Here is a 21406-nt window from a genome sequence, read left to right as displayed (position 1 = left end):
CATTATTGCTGTTAATTATAAATCTCCATCCAACTGGGCTCTGATGGCCTGGATGTACCATAATGGGCCATACTATGAAATGACAGTCCATTGTCAGACATGGCGGAATAAGACCGGACCCACTTAACCAGCTCTTAATGAATTTGTTTCAAAGGCTTTTCATGTTTCTTTAATGAGAAGGACGTCACTCGGGAGGATATGCGCTTTGCAATAAGGGGATCATCTTTATTGCCCAAGAATCCACCTGAGAATGAAATAGCACGGCACAGCTCATCCAAACAAAGCTTATTTGCATCTTTAAACATCTCTGTTGGCATAAGACATGACGTATATACAGCAGAACGTACAGTACATACATTTAAAACCGGCACATTGCTGCCTTCATCTTGTCACAATAATATGCACATCATAGCGTCACGGTACCCTCGAGTAAAATAAAGAGCGTTTTATTCACTGTACTGAGATTCCCTCTGAGTTTTATCCCTTCATTTAATGTGTGCGGAAAAAGACAAACTTCAAATATAACTATTCTTCACACAAAACACACTAACAGATTAACAAAGCGCCATCACCAAACATTATGGCTGAAAGGAAAAGTAGTGCACAAATTTCATCCTACACATAGACTTCTACCACAGAGAGGACATCAGATGCCTCCCTAATCCAGATTATACAGTATGGCAGCCATTTTTACATAGTTATATCTATAGGGTATACAACAACTCTACGACATTATGATCTTCAAGTACATACTTCATTATTAGAATCGCGTTGTCTCAAATTTCACAATATGGTTTACATACAGTAGGTATCAGTGCTGTAGCAGAGAAGCTAGTAAAAAAATTGTTTTACAATGATATAATTTAAAAATATTTTAGAAAATTATAAATCCACTGTAATTGCTTGAACCTACGCTTTATTTATGCCACGTTAGTAAATAAAAAGCAGCAAATGAGCAGAGCTACTGCTGAATAAATATCACTTTTCTGCCATACAGTCCTGTCACAAAAATGAAATACTCTTTCTTTCCCTGAAATGCTCTTTTAAAATCAGCAGGCCAGTTATAGTTTAATGAGATTCTGAGCACTTAATCGCTTCCCTTTAAATCGTCTTTATTGTAGTGGATAGATGCTTTTGCGATACATAACACAGCAAGTATGCAGGTTTATGTGAATGTCTTACAGGCCAGAGTATATTATTGTGGACGTATTGCTGGTATAATTCAATAGTATGAGTCTTTACTCTTTGGCAAGACTTACCTCTCTTAGGACACATTTACCTTGTCTATACAAAAAGGACTAACCATATTAAATCATTGAAAAGGCTTTCTAAACGCACTAGAATGCAGATTAACAGGCTTCAAGATGGAGGGAATAATCCATGGGGATCTTCAAGTATCAGGTGGTCTTTTAACAAAAGAAGCTCTACATTTGGCATGTAACTGTAAATATCTCTAAAAGGCGATTCCTTTTGCTTTTACGCTGTTTGTCCATCCTTCAATGCACTTCAATTAGTGTCACAAACAGCCTAGATGACAATGTCCTCATCGTCAAGACACTAAATGCAAATTAAAACTTCGTCATTCACTTCCATTCACACTTTCATTGGGAGCAGGGAGGAAGGGTTTTGTTCAAGAGATGTTTCAACTTCTTGCCTATTGAACAATCTTCCCCGGCGATAGCAGATTCAAATCCTTAATCGACAAAGCCGAAATGCACAAAAAAAAAAAGAAAAGAAAAAAAAACGTGTCAAACCACAACCATTACCCGTTATCCTTGGCTTCCTGTCATCCTAACCCTTTGCGTCATTGTGGGGTCAGTGTGAAGCTGATGGCAGTCTGTGTGTACGGGTCAGGCTTTGGCCTCCAGCAGTTCGAGGAACAGTTTGTGCATTGGCACGCGGCCGTCCTGTTTGATGCTGCAGAAGTGCTGCACGGCGCGAGCAGCCGTCTGACGGAGGAGAGGGAGGGTCATGATCAGTTTGCCCGTCCGCCTCAGGTCCTCTGGGTGCTGGCTGGACTCATAGTCCTGTAGGGCCCCGTGGAGGACATCCTGCAGTCTCTGAACTGCCTCCAAGTCCTCAATTTGCATAGAGTCTATGAGGAGAGATGGAAAAATGAGAAATGAATATAGGGTACGTCAAGGAATTATTGTTTAACTACAGAAGAGTCGAGGTGATTGTATCAAAAAGGAGTTTACAGTCAAGCTCGGAGCTCTTTGAATATAAAGTTAGATCGGGGTGTTTATACCTAAATGCTAAAACTAGCATACAATGACAATGCTGATATTAAACAGGTATAATGTGACCGTGTTCACCATTTGAGTTTAACATGCTTACAATATGTCAACATAAGCTAATATGCATTAAGCACAGCCAAGTACAGCTGAGGCTGATGGGAATACCACTTGTCTTTGAAGTATTAAGACATAAACCAAAGCTTGGAACAATTGCAAAGTCAGGGGATCACCATCGTTATTAGTATTCATCCTCTGGGGGTCATGCATGTCTGAACATGAGTATGTTAATGATCAAATAGTTGTTGATTTAACTTCAGCATGGACCTGAGCACTACACTGTCCAAGTGACATTGCTCTTCATAGAGCTGCGCCGCTAGTATGGCTATAACTGTGCAGATACCGAGCCAAAGAGGCTAACCTCTGTAATATAATGACTCTACCTGAGTTAGCAAGCGCGATGGCCTTGAGGACCACAAACTCCTCCTTCTCCAGTGCCATGGTCTTATACTTCTTAGCCAGCTGCAGGATGGCGTTGTTGAGGTCTAGCAGCCCGGCTAGCTTGGACTGCTCTTCGTCCATGACGTAGTCCTCAGCGTACACCAGCTTGTCCTCTAGGGCCAGCGAGCGGAACACTACCCGAAGAATCAAAATCTCCATCCAGCCACTCTGCAGTAGGCTCATCTGGTCAGCCAGGGAGAGGGAGGGGAAGCCTAGAAATGGAAATAGTCAATTAAAATCCATGGAGTTCCGATAATTTTTTTTTGTTCCCTTCATCACATTCCCTCATACTCCCTTTTCTTGTTCAATTATTTATTTGCCACAGTATTCACTCTCCAGCATGCTTAGCAAAATGTCTGAAGCCCACTTGCATTCAGTAGAAGAAAACATTAACTAAATTAGCATTAGCCTAGTAACCGCAAATATTTGTCACTGGAATAATTTTTTAACAGCTGGATTATAAGATTGATACCACTCGCATTTCTGTCCATTACATACGCTTCAGCCAGTAATTAGTTTAGCGGGTCATACTATGTCATACTATAACTTAAATTGATACGTGTTCTTATTGTTGATAAGACGTTTTAACCGTTTTTTTTTTCTGAAATCGATATGGTGGTTGACGGTTTAGGGGAGAACGGGGTAATTTGTCACACGGGTTGGTTGTCACAATCGTTATATCTCGGAACCAGAAGGCGCTGTCTGTGAAATTTTTATATGTAAATATCCAGAATTGGGATCAGAGGTCACCTACATAGTCTTCCTTGGAGTTAGACTGCTTCATTTGAGATGAGACGACTTTTTGTGTTTTTCATGTCAAATTGAAAATATTTAGCTCCTCAGTATTTTTCTTCTAGGCTTTTACACAATGGGTTTATAACAAAACACTTGTTACCCATACAAAGTGTGAAGGGTAAACTATAGTTTAGATTGTGGTTAGCAAGCTAATTAGTTGTCAGATGGTTGTTGGCCTTGATGCTAGCAAGAAATTCAAGTTGGGGTTGGTCGTCAAATTTTTTGGGGGGTTGGTTGTCACATGTTATCTCAAGGCTGCAGCCAGAAAAGGAACCCAATAACAAAAGAAATTGTCAAGCTGTATCCTCACTGACACCCCAGAGAAGGAAAGAATAGAGCAGGAAAAGGCAGCTAGCAAGCAAAAGAAAAAAGGGCAACAAAATCAAAACAACCCAGTGCATCCCAAACTAGACCAGCTGCCAAGGCTACAGAACGTTATGTAGGCCTATTTGTCAACTTGACAATGCAATTAAACTTTCAAATTTAGTTCTACTTTCTTTCCTTCTTTTTAAGATTATTCCCATTAAGATTACATTGTGACAAACAACCCCATAGTGTTTGACAACCGACCCCTTGATGGGGTTGTTTGTCACAATGTGTAAGGGTGTCTTTGATGATTAATTTCTTCTTTATTACAATACGATAGAAAAAGTGAGGGGTACACATTTCAAGCCAAGACCTTAAGCTTCAATTTAATGTAGGAATGACTATTGAAAAATATTTAGGTGATAAGCAATTCTCACTAGAGTAAAAAGTGTGCCTACTTACCCCGTTCTCCCCTACTTGGTAATAATATTTTGTATACAGTTTACTGATATCATTGACGATACAGAATGATCTTGCAGCAGATTGACTCTTTCGTAAGAAAAAACATATTGCAAAGGGCATATCGAAGGACGCAGGGAGTGAATAGGTGATGCATTTAATTACACTGTGGTGAGTTGGACACACCCACTTTGATTGACAATTACACCCCACAGGAGTGTAATTAAACCTGCTCACGTCCCTCACATAAACTCACACTCACACGCGCGCACACACACACGCACACACACACACACACACACACACACACGTTTACTGTAATTAAATAGATGATTTTACAGAGCGGGGGGAGGAGGAGGGTGGAGTTTGCATTTTTGACACCTTCAGTGATTGTTATCAGGAGCCATTGCTCTTTACAATCACCACGGGGACGTCGGCGGCACCCCTTTCCCCGCTATCGCTCCCTGATTGATTAGAAACGCTGCCTGTGCACAATTTGATTGGTCGATAGGGATCTGTATTCTGGCACTCTATCATCGATCAGGGACAGAGACCCAGACCTGTGTGTGTGTGTGTGTGTGTGTGTGTGTGTGTGTGTGTGTGTGTGTGTGTGTGTGTGTGTGTGTGTGTTTGTGTAATGAAGTATCAGGCAACATATATTGATAGATTTTAAGGCCAAATACAAGTCAGACCTTCAACAGAGCTTTGACTTTAAAGGAACATATTATCATTTTTCGTCCAAAGCAAAGGTCCCTGAGGAGTAATAAGGAGAGGGACATCGCCTTGCCAGTTGGATTATATCAACAACAACAACACACACACACACACACACACACACACACACACACACACACACACACACACACACACAGCCAGTTACACCACAGTCGCTCTCTCACACACTCATTTGTCAGCCAACTAGCAGCACAGACTCAAAAAAAGGCCAAAAGCAAAGAGGGCAGTTGGTCTTTCGCCAGCTCATCTGCCAGTCTGGCCCTCAGACTTCAGACCACATCACTGTCAATTTGCCTGATAAGAGGAGACGCAGAGGAAGGGGGGGGCGAGTAGCCAGGACAGTAGCCCTAACACACTCACCTCCCCCTGGGCAGAGAACTCAGATGGCCCTGGCCACTTTGCCCAGGACCCCTGTTCTCCCGGCGATGAGGGGCAGTGTGGCCTGCCATTCATCCAAAGCCGATGTGACATGGCCATTACGCTGCCAGGAAGGGGCAACCGTAAAAAAAATAATGTTTTTTATCCATTCTCTCTGTGTATGTCTCTTGTATACATTTCTTTCTTTGTCTACCAACGGTTGAGCTGTCTTGGTCTCTTTTTATTTCTCAACCTGCTCCTTGAATGTCGCTACTGTCATTTTGTCTTCCGTCTCGAGAGCTCTGTCACCTCATCTCAAGTCACTCTTTTTCTTCTTCATTCTCTTTCTCTCCATCTGCTCATTTCTTTCCCTACATCTCTGTTTTTCTCTGTGTTTTTCCATCAAATTGAAAAAGGTAATCAGTGATGCCAACCAAGTATTCCCCACCCCGCCCCCCCCCCGTAACTTGAAGGACAGTGTTTTGAAGTAATGGTTGGATATTGTTTGACAAACCATTTCTTTATTTCTAACTTTAAATAATTGGGTTCATACTTTTTGAATAAAAAAATAATCCAGAATCTTAAATGTCAGGAGGGAGAACAACAACAAAGAGATTTGGATGATGTAATACATACATTTATGCCGATAAGATTTAGTTTGAGCACAGAATAATGTATTAAATTTAGTCCGACAAGCAACCAAAAATATCTAACGGTTTATTTTGACGATGAAAAATGCAGATTCCAGCATTTGTTAAGGTGGTAACCAGTGAATGTTTGGTCTAAATTCAGACCTTATTATAAATCGTTTGCCACACATCTGTTAAATACATTTTTCTGTTAAAGGAGTAGTTTTAGGATAACACACTTATTTGCTTTCTTGTCGAGAGTAAGACAAAATGAACAACTCCAAACTGGTGTCTGTCTGTTTAATATGAAGTTACTGCTAGCTGGCAATTTGCATAAAATGTTTTCAAGTCCACCAATAAATAAATAAATAAATAAACCCCAAGTTAAGCTAACCTGCTGCTGCTTTCCCGCTTCATATTTGTATAGAGTCTATACTATAGACATAAGAGTGGTGTCCATGTGCTCATCTAACCACCGGCATCTTTCTTCTTTTTGGTGACATTTCAAAACGTCAGGTAATAAATTAGCTTGACATCAGGCAGACTCCGTATGTGTCATGGGCTGTCAGTAAAGAGTTGACAATGGGAGGAAAAAGCCAGACAGCATGCAGCAACAGCCAGAGGGTAAGGGTGTGTGTGTGTGTGGGGGGGGGGTCTTCTTTCTTTTCTTTTCTAACAGAACAATAGAAATGCTGATGAGGGACACCAAACACCAAGAACACACAGTCCAATCATTGCTCCGTGTCCACTGTGTTGGAAGGAGAATAGGGATAAATATAGGCTAGATACAAGAACATATACATACACACACACACACACACACACACACACACACACACACACATGCACGCACACCTGCCTTGTTTGTTTTGTAAGCATTTCAGAGACAAGACATCAACAAAGAGCCCAGGTGTTTCCCTGGTGATGTTTTGGGTGAGGATAACTGAGGCTGATAAAGCAGTCAGGGCTTCAGTTGGAGAGAAAAAGATAACGATAAGAAACAGGACAGAAGAGAAACTAAGAGAAGAGAAGAAGGCCTACTGATGGTTGCTGGAGCTTGTAATAGTGGGTATATACATCATTATTAATTTTTATTATTGATTCATCTTTTGCAATTTTTTTTAAAATTCAAACTGAATATCTTTGGGGTTTGGACTATTGGGTCTATTTTTGGACTATTGGTCGCTTAACTCAAGCAACTTAACACAAGTTTGTTACATTGTAATGGGAATATATAACTCTGACTAAACTATTAAATACATAATAATAAGCAGATTAATTGATGACTAAAGTAAACGTTGTTTGCAGGCCTAAATTGTTGTGAAGTGTTTGTCACTGTAATAATTAATAAAAGGACTAATCACTCCAGCACCTAAACTGACATACAGAGACACTACTGGTATTCAGTCATTCATTCATATATTCAACTTTTCTACCCTCTGTTGCCACCACATACGATTACTGCCACCTGCATAGCGCCGCATGCCAGCGTTTTAATCCCACTAATCTGACAGAATGCGCTTCCCCTCTGCCTTCCAACCTCTCGTCTAAAAAAATTAATAAAATAACTATGGACATCCGTTCTGCCTGTTCTGTTCCTGTGTCAGAGGAGAAGCTAAGTGTGTTCCAAGTGTCAGGAGGATTTCCACCATTCAGAGAGGAAATTCATTAAAACTCCCACGTGGCCTGCTTGTCATCGGGTTGATATATTAGGAACACTCATTGGTCAGCAAGGGCATGGCACAGAGTGTAAGTGCGCAGACACACACACGCACACAGGATGACTGACGGATCACACACAGCCACGCCAACAGGCCCTCTCTCTCCCCTGGCCCATCCAGCGCGTTCCTTGGCAACGGCGAGCCACAACAAACTCCTCCTCTGATCTGATTATAGACTTAATGTGAGCTAACGCCCAATGTGTGTGTGTGTGTGTGTGTGTGTGTGTGTGTGTGTGTGTGTGTGTGTGTGTGTGTGTGTGTGTGTGTGTGTGCGCGTGTGTGTGTGTGTGTGTGTGTGTGTGTTGGACTTTTCAGTCCAAATCGTTTTTTTTTAAACACTTTATTTATGGACTTTTTTTTTAAAGAACACACACACAAAAAAAGCGTTCCAATGATTTAAAGTGTCTAGTTGTTGTGACCAGCCTAGAGTGGCCGTTTCTGGGGTTGTGTGTTGGACTTTTCAGCCCAAATGGTTTTACCTGGGATGTGTTTGGCCCAGCCGATGTTGACCACCAGCTCTCGATCTGCCAGGTCGCACAGCGTGGTGAGAGCCTTGATGTCGCTCTCGGGGACGGTGGGGTCGGGCATGGCGAAGATGCCCTCAGGCTCGGCCAATAGCAGCAGGGACACCACCTTGTTCTCCACCACACCACCAACAGTGACTGAGAAGGGGACGGGGAAAAGTCAAATTTGAGTTTTTAATTGTCTTTTTTTACAGCCAAAAAGTACAGAATATCACTGTCAGAAACACAGAATCGCAGACATCCCTGAAAAGGCCAACATTTAAAAGTTTGAAGGCGACTTTTTGAAATGAGATATTTGTTATTAAAAGGAGAAGTAAGTGATATGGTGCTTTTAGCTAACTTCCTGTCAATGACTGCAGTTATCAGTCCCCTCCCTAGTCCCTACGTCATCACCACATGAACACACAGCCATCTTTGTCAGGTAGTGCTGTGATGGAGAGCAGCGAGTCATCATTCACAGAGGCACAGAGACCCGCCTCTTTATAGTGTTCTGTCTCCTGAATAGATAAAAATGAAAGGGATACTCAACATTTTATCTGGCAATAACTGCAAAGCTGAATGACTGGGAGACCCGTATTATGAACTGCACATACTGTTCAAGTGATTGCTGTATGAATATAGAGTTACCTCAGCCGTAAATAAATACCTTAGCTCAAGTTTCTCCCTCCCAATCAGAATCATTTTATTTTCCAATGATAAAATTATATTTCTTGCTATCCATTGAAAGCAACGTATCAACTGTCCCTACTTCTAAAGCTGAATAAACCATTTTGAAAGTCCACTGGGTCATCAGAAAAAAATTGCATGGACACGCATGGTTTCCTTGGGACGGCAAAGCAGTTCCTTACAGTCTTTCACCCCCCACCCCCCCCCCCCACACACACACATACGTTCTCCCTTTAGAAACCACAGCTGAAGTTGATGAATGCCAACTCATTAACAAATACCAGCTATAAAAATGATGAAATGCTGTGACAGACAACATCACATAATGCACAATTTGAGTGTTTTGGAACTGGCGGACCACAACAGAACCTCTCGCGTCGACCATAAAATGGAAGCCATAAATTAGACTGAATATTTAACAACTGTGTACTTCATTAGTGTTTGTTGTGCAGCATAGCTAATCTCAAGTTGTCTCTGCACACTTACAGGTTCTTTTCTGAGGCAAGGCACTCTGTGGGTGCAGATAGGGGCTGTTCTCAGCGTCTATTCTCCTCTTGTACTTCTGTCTGCCGCCTCGGACCCGGTCCAGACGCACACCTGCACACAAACACAAAACACACACAGGACATTAATGATGCATTTGGCGTTACAGTCACACTCGCCCAGGTTTCCTTTTATCACAGGGTGAAGAACTAAATAGTAATACTCACTCAAATGCACTGGATACATACATGCAATTATGTTTTTTTGTACTCACAGTAATTATTACATTAAATACCATTGACAAAATGCATTTTTACCCAAGGACACTGAGTAGGACAAGTCTAATGCCGGCACACATCCTGTAACATGACACCCAACAACTTCAGATCAGCTGATGACAACTGCTCACCTTAACAAGCATTGTGGTAACCTTGTCACCATGCCGATTGGGATTTAAGTGTGTGTGTGTGTGTGTGTGTGTGTGTGTGTGTGTGTGTGTGTGTGTGTGTGTGTGTGTGTGTGTGCAGGGAGCAGCTAGATAAGGTGAAGCCAATTGTACTCGCTTTCGCCGAGGAGAAATGCACATATCTATTGCAACAGTGACCAGGTGCATCCCTCAAGGAAACGCGTGTCGAGTCCAAGTGTGAACGTGACTCAAGGAGCCTTTAGTAGTGGTGTTGGGTTACCTGATCCACACGGTGTAAAAGACCAAAGGGGCCCTGAATAGATCTACAATGGCACACACGTCTGAAAGAGACACTCTGAAGGTATTATTTGCTTTTAGACACCACACGTTGATACTTATTCCCTTTGAGCCACCTGTACTTATTCTTACCTACCTAGGGCCTACTTTTGTATTTCAAACTATCTTACCTAAATAATTAAGATGGACATTCAATTGGATCTTGATTCCGGATTGTTAAATTATTTTAAATCCCATTTGATTTCATTTACAGTAGATCGTTATGCAGATTTTCGATTACAGTATATTGTAGCATTTGGTCCAACAATGGTGAGTTGGCAGTTTTGGGGTTAATCTGAATGCTTGTTGATTTGGACGGTGAGTACATATTCACAGATTTTTTTTTACAAAAAGTATTTTGGATTACAATGACTTGAGTATACCTTTAGGAGAAAGAAGTGAAGTGGTTGTACTTGAGTGGATGAGTGGAGTATTAAAGAGGTGGGGTGAACTTAATGCCCCCTGACCCCCTGGTTGCTGGGTCATGAGGGGTATAAAATGAAGAGTGGATTATCCTGCTCGCTTGGCAGGTGCCGCTCCAAGGTGGCAGATGAGGGTGAGGTGTTGTCGGATTTAACACAAGCTGTCGGCAAACACAGGATTAAATCAAACTACTCCGGTTGTTTCGATATGCAGGGTGTGTTTTACGCGGGTGTCTTTGTGTGTGCTTGTGTGTTTTTCTGTTGGGCTCTGACAGTTATTAAAACACACACACACACACAGCAGGACTAAGTGTAACTCTTCACAGTGGAATGTGCTGACAACCAAAAGGCCGAGAATAGCTCAGGTGGATAACGAAAACAGACACACACATCAGGCCCCCCCCATATTGTGCGCAGCCCATCAGAGTTCAATATAAACATGCGCTCCTCGGACATTGATCTATTTTTTGCCTCTTTCATCGCTCAGCCTTTCTTTTGAGGTGGTGTCTGGATCTTCACACGTGAGGCTTTGCAGGTTCCCAAAACGCAACGCAGTGTAGCAGGGAAAACCACCGGACTAATCCCGGTGGTTGAAGGTGTTGTGTGGCAGCACTCAAAACCCCTTACCCTCCATCACCACCGTCCGCTGCCACAATCCTAAACACACAAGCAATCCCACGCTTCTGGGATAATGTCACAATCGCACACATGGCCTGCCCGACACTGCCCGCCCCTACGCACTGCTATAGCTTCTCTGCAACAAGATGGGAAAGGCTTTGGAAAGTTGGCAGAATTCTGCTCTGATGAGTTTCTAAGAAAACGGATTAACACGCCCATGATTAAGACACCTGAGAGCCAGGAGCTTCAGCCAGCAGGAAGTGGGGATGAGAAGGTGGAGAGGAGACAAAGCAGGGGAGAGGAAGGAAGGTACTATGGGCTTCTTTACAGAGGTGTTGCTGCACCGATGACCATATTTCTTCATAGGAACACAAACCAATTAAAGTACAGGATCACACAATCGAATCTATAAAGAGGGGGCGCCCTTAGCTCAGTTGGTAGGGCCTCCCCCCCCATGGGCCTCGGCCAGCAGCGGACCCGGGTTCGATTCCAGCCCGCGGTCGTTCTCTGCATGTCACTCCCCTCTCTGCCCCATTTCAACTCTGTCTCTACACTATCAATAAAGCATAAAAAATGCCCAAAAAATATCTTTAAGAATCTATAAAGACAAACGGCATTTTTCAAAAAAATATTGTGCACATTTTTGCAAACAGCCTGCTTTTTACTGTCCTCAGAGGCGACAGCAGCCGGTAAGAATTGCACACTTAACAGGGGCTTAATCAAATTCTGCCGGGGGTCTATATGTCTTTTAGCCGTGTGTTTAATATGGCTCTGACTTCTGCCCATTAAAGCTCACAGCCCCCTCTGTCTCGGCCTTTACGGGGAAGAGGGGGCATTACGAGACACGGTGAAGCGCGTTACGAGGGGCGCTTACGACGGGAGTTACGAGGGGCAGTTCGCATTTCACGGAGGTCCAGGAATCCCACAAGGCATCTGGAGGAATTTACGAGGGGGGAGGGAAAGAAAAAAAAGAGGAGAAGAAGAAGAAGAAGAAGGAGAGGGAGAGGGAGAGAGGTAAGGGGGCGGGGGGGGAGGGGGGGGGGGGGGTTGAGAGGCGGACTGGGATGCTGTTGATGCCCCCACCCTATTAAAAAGGCAGCTAATTTAGAAAAAGGGCAGACACACACTCAAGAAAAACACATTGTTGTGCACGGTGTGTATTAAACCAACTCATATACACAAACTGATACGCCTTTTAAATATGCTATATAATTCTGTGTATCCATAATTCACACAGACACACATTACGGAATACACACCGCAGCAATGGACACATGTAGTGGTACGATGAGAGACGAGTCGCTGGCATTAAAGGATCATTCCAGTTTAAGTGGTGGGATCTTGTTTTCATAGTTTCTCCTACCATTTATATTGGTTATCATAATTTTGCAACCATGAATCCATCAATGTTGCAGCAATTCATTGTTTCTGATATCGGAGAACATGGTGGCATTGCTACAACCAAGAGCAATTTAACAATTTAGGTGGATTATCATAACCATATTATCACTATATTTGGAGGTAAAGCCAAAACGATGTTAACAATCCCTCATTGCACAACTATGATAGCCTACAGCTTGTGCTGTAGGTTTCGGTTGTTCAATATAAGGTTAACAATTGACAGTTTGCATTATTGTTAATAATAACAAGCATTTCAAATTGTGAAGTTTTGTTAAAATCATTCATGTTAAATTACAAAAATGTTTAATTTATTAATTTTAAGAAATGCACACATTTGACCATTAGCTAGCCTAGCAAGGCAACGAAGCGCTGGACTGTCCAAATTGGAGGAAGCTGTAGTGGTTTGGTTTGTCACTCGGTGGGATTAAAAAAAGAAACACGGTTCAAAGACAGTAGCGAGACAAATTTAGAAAAAAAAAAATTCATACACACACACACACACACACACACACACACACACGCCCATTATCTGGTTTCCCCCCTCTTTTATTATCATCTCTCTGCCACACACAGCATGAGGCAAGTGGCCGGTACAGTAGGAGGTCGCTAATGTTTTCCTTTATGAGTCACTTCTAAATCTGGACAACAGTATGTCACCAGACAGGCACACTGTCAGACTAAAGGAGCACCTGACCGCTGTCAAAGATTCTCTGTGTGGTATGTGTGTGCATGTCACCACTCTTTAGTCCATACTTCTTAGCGTACAATAATGAAGCTCAGCATAGAAGGAATAAGCTTTGCAGTAATCAGAAAGTATTTTATAGTTGTTCAACATTATTTAAAAGGTAGAGGAATCTGTGCAGAGGTCTAAATACCCTTTTACTTTTTTGATTATGGCCACTAGCAACAACTTATTAAATTAATCTCACTTAATGCACGCACACACACACACACACACACACACACACGCTATTTCATAAGAACACAGATGGAGCAAGGACTGACACAGTTAGTAGCACTCTACTCCTTCTCAAAGACACGGCTATGCATTGTTCCACCATGTGTTTACTACACATACACACACACACCTACACATATACCACAGCTGGCACGAAGGGGCTAAAGCTTAACTGTCAAACGTTTTAGGTTTCACTGGAGTCTACAGTACATGCCATCACTGGTTTATCAGGTGAGACACTGAGAAAAACTCAGCTGGTAAGCAGGGTATTGTTTGCAGGAATGCACAACAAAGACATTGCAGCCAGGCTTGTGTTCGAATTCCAACTTCTCAACTGTCTAAAGGGTGTCTGAAGTCGGAACTTAAAAGTCTTCCAACCAACTAATCCCGGGCAACAACAACAAAAAAGCAACCCCAACAATGATTTTCCCCAGCTCTTTAAGTGATTTTTAGTGTATAGCTTACCTTCTCTCAACATGCCCACAGCCAGGCATTTCACAAATCGACAGGCCTGGCAGGATTTCCTCCTTCTCTTAGTGATTTCACATTCATTGGACGCCGGGCAGCTGTAGTCAATGTTACCTGAAAGAGAAGAGATATCAGATGAGAAACATATTGTCATAGCACAAGATGTTAAAGGGGAACTCCAGCGTTGTAGTTTTTTTTATTACTTCAATAAGGTTTGGGATTTCTTAAGCGATCTCTTAAAACATAGCAAAATGTTTATGACATCATCGAGTTATTTTCTCAGATTATTATTTTTTTCTCCATAAATTACTCTTTATGTTGAATAAACTGAAGGTCATGTGTAAAAATCAGTAGAGTGCACCTTTACATTTTCGAGAATAAATATTCTAATCAGTGCAATCACATACAAAAGTAAAAATCCATGTAGATCCAAATATGCCCGCTAAGCCTGGTGGTGTTTAGTCAGTTGCAGCTGCCACCCGCAATCAGAAACAGGAAATATCTGATGAGCCAGAAATCAGATCTCCCCATTTGCTGTGCTGTTTATCCCGTGTGAACTTTGAACCTGTCAACTTCTAGAGGCCTTAACACACATCAGCCTGCCAGGTCCCTGATCTGGTGCTCAAAGGACAATCCTGTTAAAACACCCACACTGGCTCTGGCCACTAACGACTTTCAGGGTTGAAGCGAACGTGTGCACATTCAGCACCATATGTTATCTGGGGCTTTATAGCCTAAACTAAAACATGTTGACATATATACACGATGTGCTGTAAGTTTAACCGCATATCAGCTGTTTGCAAACAGGTCTTTATTTAAAGCCTTTCTGCAGTTTGAGAGGCAGGAGGCGGAAGCTGTGTGCTAACTGATCGGGGCTTGTTTACACCAAAACACACGCTCAGGGTACGAATGCATCTGCACCATGTTGCTTGTAAAAACAGGTTTATGGGATGCAGGAAGGTATTATCAACCATGCACAATGAACTCACAATAAACTGTTACTAAGTATAAACCTGAGCATGTCACTGTGCCTTAATGTGTGTTTTGTGTGCATTTCATGTTTGTGTTTTTGTGTTTGTCTCTCTCTTACCCTGGATGGTCCTCTTAAAGAAGGCCTTGCAGGCCTCACAGGAGGCCACACCATAGTGGTAGCCCGAGGCCACGTCACCGCACACCAGACACAGCCGCTTGGCCACCGTGCCCAGCATGTATTCACACTTCACTGGGCTTTCTTCCTCCACAAACCTCCTGGATATACGTGGAGGGAAAAATAAAAGAGACACAGGGAGAAATTAGGAGGAATGTGCTCAGGTTGTATCAGCACTTGTCAACATATGAAGTGGGTCAGAACACACCAAAAGAAAAAAGGACAGTATAACGCAAACACCAACCTGTTTGTCCCGACATTGCTGGCCAGCCCCGCTGTGTGACCATAGAGGCCCATCGAGTCCGGCCCGTTGCTGTGAGCGTGGCCTTTGGTCAGGTGGCAGTAGCTGGAGTTTGTGTCCGAGGATGTGCTTCCCGGGCTGGGATGGGGCGGGCTGACGTCCCCCTGAGAGCTGGGGCTGGGGCTGGAGGGCTCACGCTTTATGGTGGAGGGACAGGTGGGGTCCAAGCCCCTCACTGACATCCTGCTGAGATGTCTGTTGGGACAAAAAGAGGAACAATGGGAAACAGAGGATAAATCATATTATATATGATAGAATATGCACCTTATTGTGATGAATATTCATGATGTTGAGGGGTTGGACATTCAGGTCAGCTCTATATTATGGGTCACCTTGACGTTGCTATTAATATTAATGACTGGCAATTGACCTTCAGCTTTAGTGGGCTTTGATTAGTTTTATTAAGTCAGGCTTAATTTACACACGATAGTAATAATGTCATAAACAGCTTGGAAAAAAGCATTACTACAAATGCTCAGAAAGCCAATGATGTGACTTTCAACTTAACCCTTTTACCCCCTCGCCAGCCCCACCAGATGCCCCCACGAGCTCCACCTCTCCATCTCCATGTCCCTTTATTCATGCATCCATCCATCCATCCATCCAGGTCCTATCTAAACTGGCTGTTTGCGATTTCCCACATATGCAAAGCTAGCTGTCCATTACACTGCTTTGTTTTCAAAGAAGGAGATTGCTTAAGCAAACTTAGGGAAATGGCCAAACCAGTAATCATCTGCATCACCATCTCCATTGTGTTCCAAAACTAAACGCACCATCTTTGTTCTGTCGTAATTTTCTCCCCCAGCCCTCTACCTCTCTCTATTGTCTCTTTGTGTTTCTTAGTTACTCATCACACTCGACTTGTCAAACATTCTCCAGTCCAACAGTTGACGGGTTGTTATGACCGTGAACAGCTTGTTTTTACGTTAGGAAATGTTACAAAATGTGGAGATTTAAAAAAAACACAATGTTAGAGCCAGGTGATTGTATTTTGCATGCAATCGCAAAAAGAAAAAAATTAAGAATAAGAACATGATCTGCTCTTACCAATGACAGAAATAAAGACGTGTTTTGTGTCTTGGCATTGTAACAGATGTTTTGAAGTCCTGTATATATGAATATCTCCATTAGCTTGAAATAAATCTTCTTCAAGGCCTGCATGTGTAACTGTGTGTCACCATTTTATTATCGGATTTGAGCGTGACCACAACAGACTCTCTGTCACCACGCAGAGGAGGAAAAAAACATCTGAAACCAGCTGAGGTGACCAGTGGGCTCACAGGCGTGTGATCTGCAGTAACACACACACACACACACACACACACACACACACACACACGTCCTGAAGACACACACGCTCACTTTGTGGCGTCAGGCGTCCACGCGTAGATGTAAAAATAAAAATCGTAGACAGGCTCCCACTTCTCCACATACAGGATACCCTTCAGCTTCACGTGATCAGGACCACGTTCAAGCTCCCTAAACACACACACACACACACACACACACTTACAGACACATTTTACAGCAAGTGTCTCCATAAACGCCCCAACACATGCTTTCATGCGACTGTTTGTCGCCAGGAGACACTTTAAAAAAGCCCTCTGCTGTCTGCCTTGCTGTCATACACTTTTGCATGCAGAGTAACACAAACACACACGGTCAGACACACACACACACACTTTCATCAAAGCCAGCCATTTCTCCTATTTTAATCTTGGTCTCGGTGAGGAGGATGTCAAAGTCAGCCTGTTTCCTGCCATGTAAATTGAGGTCTTCTCAGCCACAAGTTATTTGGTAGGCAAAATAACTGGCTGCTTTTAACCACCCCCAGAGTAAACCATGGGCACGCGCTATTGACCCCTCTACATACCCACAAAGAAACACTGATAGACGCACAGTAAGAGGGAAACTGACATCAAGTAAAAATGCAAAGAAAGACAACCGTAAATGACTCTTTAAGAAAACAATGTCGAAAAAATGTTTGAGGACCAAAAGTTGTAAGCTATTTAATCCAAATAATTTTAGCCTATTTTAGACTGTAGTTTAGGTTCTACAACTTCTTGTTCATACACAATGTTAAACCTGCATCCATTAATGTTTTTGGCCACTTAAGGGCAGTGCAACAGGCTGTAAAATTGACACTCATAAAGGCAATACGAACACGCTGGCAAACGTTTGCTTATTTACAAATCTAGTCAACACAGAGCAACATTAGTATCAATTAGGAGTCAAGTGTTCTTCGGATCATCTGAGAGATGAAAATCCCGATATTTGCTCTGCTTTTAGCTCTTTGGTCTCCACCAACACCTGAAAGAAATATTTGTCTCTTTAGAAGGTCATTTATGCAATTTTTTGTCCGTCCGTTGTTGGTTTCAGGGCCCCTCAGATTATAGTTATTTGATCCATTGTTAATTTAAGGAAATTAATTACTCCAGCTTTAACTTTTTAGAACCTCTTGTTTGGGATTTTGTAGGAAGATGTGTTAACTTTACTTAATATAAAGTATGCTAAAAACATAAAGTTTTGAATCAGAACAAGTATTTAAACTTTTCTAGTTTAGTCCCAGCTCTATAGTCTGAATCACCCAAATGTTCCCTCAATACCCACCCATTGCCATCTCTCCTCAATCCACTTTAAAGCCTATAAAGCAGTACACTGTACAGGTTTCCTTTTAAAATGACTCATCGGTTTACATATCGACTATCCATCACATGCGTCCATATTGCTGTGTGGAGTATCTGACAGGTACCGAGTGAGATATTCTCGGTGCTCTCGCATTATAATGCATCACACAGGGAGGAATAGAGAGCAGGAGGAGAAAGGAAAGGGGTGTCGCCGTTTTGCTTTCATAATGAAGTGACATTAGAGTGGGGTGATCACATTTGATGAAATATTCACTCTTCTTGACAGATTACTAATCTACAACTCCACATAAAAGCCCATCAAGAGACTCCTTTGGCTGGCACGCAGTGGGGATAAATCAGGGGAGGATGTGTCCGTTGTCAATGGGCATTCAAAGTTATCATGCGTCACCACTTTTGTGTCAGTATCCAAAACAACTCTAATTGCACCTTGGCAACAAAGGTCAAAATGCAGCGTGAAACGACAATGAGACAAAAAGGGGAAGAAGGAGAGAAAAAAGGAGAGGCTGGAGGAAATCACGAGAGTCAGACGGATGGAGGGAGTGTGAAGAAGAAAGAAAGGGGGCAGTCCTGTGGCTCATTAACCTAGGGGTGTTGAAAGAAAAGAGAGAAGGCAACACTCACTTTCAAATGAGCCGAGTCATAACGCAGACAATGAGCCAATGGATGAGGTAGGGAGGGAGGGAGGGAGGGAGGGAGAGAAAGAGGGAGGGAGGGAGGGAGGGAGGGAGGGAGGGAAAGAGAGAACTGGCCAAGAGGTACAAAGGAAATTAAGTTAAACCCAAATCCACAAAAGCCTTCCAACTATGTATTTGGGGAGTTAGTTGCATGAAAGTAAGCATTTGATAAGAGTTAGTTATTTATCAATCCAAATGAAAGATATGGTCATTTAACTTTGAATATCTGTAAAGTTTATCAAACTTTGATAAACTTTACAGAAAGTCAGTTGAGCTGAGGTGTGCTATACTGTGCTTCTTATCAGACAATAAGTCAATTATTAAATAAAAATAAAATTTTGAAACAATCATGGCAGTTCTCTGCCAGAACATTGTGTAAAAATAATGACTGTTTCCATGGAGACCGTTTGATACGGCCACGCCCATACAATCCTGTCAAACGGTGTAGATGGTAAAAAAGCTTATTTTTATAAAAAAAAGTTTTTTAATATTTATGAACATTTATTTTCAATGAGCCACCCAACTTTGATATCATATATTGATTTTTTCTATTTTAGACCAAGTTTCCGGAGGCTTTTAAGGCAAATCTACAGGACAGAGAGAAGTGCGACTTAAACGCATAAGGCGACCAAGATGCTCCCTTGCAAACAGCAACCAAAAGAAGACAAATACCTCTGGAGGTCCGGTCCTAACTTCTCAGCTCTAACCACACCAAACCCTAAGGAGCTGCTATTTAGGTCAGTGGTGCCTCAATAGGGTTTTCCCCCCTTCTTTCCTTTTTTTTTATTTTTTTCTAATGAGCCAGGAGGAGATGAGCAGGGATCAGTGGCACCCCCAGCCAGCCATGTAAGAGCCTTAGTCTGGCTTTGGACGAAGCTTTTAGCCTGGGAGATGAGGTGCCTGCAGGCTGCAGCTTGGACCCGCAGGTTTTCTGGAAACATGGATGGCGTGCCACACACACAGGGGGAGCATCTGCGGCCTTTTCCTCCCAGTCTTTATCCGGCTGCTTCTGTCACCAGCAATCAGCAGACCTGTACATCCACATGACGTCTGCTGCCTGGCTGTCTTACTGGTCCATGGCCTGTGTGTCTTGTCTCCTAAAAACTCTCTATCTCTCTCTGCTGAGGGAAAGTTCATTTAAATCCTCAAACAATGCTGAACGTGATGTGTTCTCAGAGCCCTTTTATGATTACAGAAAGAGAAAGGCAATCAAGAGAAGCCGTCTCGGGTTAATCAAGAAGAATTGCTGCCTCGCACATTTTTTTCACAGGCTTTCAATTGCTTCGACTGTCTCTGGAAGATTTTCGTCAGCCTCGGGCGACTCTCCCCCCCCCACACACACACACACACACAACAATACCAGTTTACCCACTCACCTTCAGTGTCAATGAAAAAAAGAACAATGACAATTGTAAGAGTAATGCAAACAAACATCCGCAGCTAGGAAGTCTTCACAGAAACCAGAGCACTGAGAGAAAAATACGTTATATTCTAATATTCTTTTACATATTTTAAGACTTTGATGGACTGGGATGATTTGTGAACTGATTTGTCAACCACCAGTAAATTAATTAGGAGCTACCGGTATTTTTTGATCATAGATTATAAATAGTTAACATTTTAACATTACATTTTATTTCCTGACATTTTATTGACTTCCCAATTAACTGATTAAAGGGGAATATACTCATCCGCTTGATCATGTTAACTCCTAGCGCAAGAACTAGAAAAGGCTGCAGGCTTAGAGCCATTAATTAATGGTAGACATATACACCGGCTTAATTCGAAAGGAAGATCAATGGTAAGCAATAAGGGGTCATTTGAAGTGTATAATGTTGCATTCTTCCAACAGAAACACACTGATTCTCCCACTCCAGCTCTCTCAGTTTGCTGAGGACATGTGTTAGGCTATTTCAAGTGCACTGACGTATTGTGATGAAAAACGATTCTCTACGGCAATCAAATTAACTTAAAAATCAAAGGTGTAGAGTGTACAACACCCGCACAAAGCAAACATAAACACACACTCACTGTCCCACTAATCAACCAAAGAAGCAGTCGCTCGTTATTGCTACAACTTCCACACACAATTTTTTCTCACTTGCCCAGTCTGCTGCAACACCTTGTGTGACACTCTACACACTTCACTTCTTGCTACAGTCTTTATTGCATGGAGTGAAAGTATACTTACTCTGTGTCAGAGTGGTAGGTGAAGCACTCTGGGAGGTAGAGGTCGACTAAATCCATGGGCACTCTGCCACCATGCTCCGGAGAGGAGGAGAAGGAAAAAAATGCAGTGTCCTGGGGACGTCTGTTTCTGTCTGCCTCTATACCCTCTCTCTGTCTTTTGCTCTCCCTCTAGTCTAACAGTTCTTATAAACTGTATATGTTTGTTCCTTTTTCTCTATGCTACCCCCTTCCAAAACCAAACCAAAACAAACTTTGTCTCCATCTACTGCTCTGTCCTCTGTTGTTGTGTCACAGTCCCATCTCCTTTCATTGTCTGCGCGTTTCGTCTTCTTGTCACTCACACCTCGCACCAACAGCCCCCGGTCGCCTTTGAAGTCCTGACTGTTGTGTTGTGACTAACCACTGGCTCAGTGTGACAAGGGTCTCT

At 42.5% G+C, this 21406-nt stretch overlaps 1 protein-coding gene across 4 annotated transcripts; it reads right to left on the bottom strand.

Annotated features, from left to right (window-relative positions):
* Window positions 1–1850: 1850 nt before the first annotated feature.
* LOC307266414 (estrogen-related receptor gamma-like) lies at window positions 1851–21111 on the bottom strand (the record flags this gene model as incomplete). 4 transcript variants are annotated; one of them, XM_080048429.1, is made up of 8 exons in its annotated part: window positions 20981–21111; window positions 15405–15662; window positions 15110–15267; window positions 14017–14133; window positions 9414–9524; window positions 8217–8399; window positions 2678–2947; window positions 1851–2095 (listed from the first exon to the last, which is right to left on the bottom strand). In XM_080048429.1, the coding sequence occupies exons 1-8, from the start codon at window positions 21034–21036 to the stop codon at window positions 1851–1853; spliced, it is 1398 nt and encodes a 465-aa protein (XP_079904555.1). In that variant the 5' UTR covers window positions 21037–21111. The 4 variants fall into 4 exon arrangements, with proteins under 4 accessions (XP_079904555.1, XP_079904556.1, XP_079904554.1 ...); XM_080048430.1 differs by having other exon boundaries at window positions 9408–9524; window positions 15411–15662; XM_080048428.1 differs by having other exon boundaries at window positions 15411–15662.
* Between the last annotated feature and the right edge of the window lie 295 nt (window positions 21112–21406).

Source organism: Ammodytes marinus (genome assembly GCF_949987685.1).
Source record: "Ammodytes marinus genome assembly, chromosome: 19".
NCBI lineage: Eukaryota > Metazoa > Chordata > Actinopteri > Uranoscopiformes > Ammodytidae > Ammodytes > Ammodytes marinus.
This window is presented reverse-complemented; position numbering and strand designations above follow the sequence as displayed.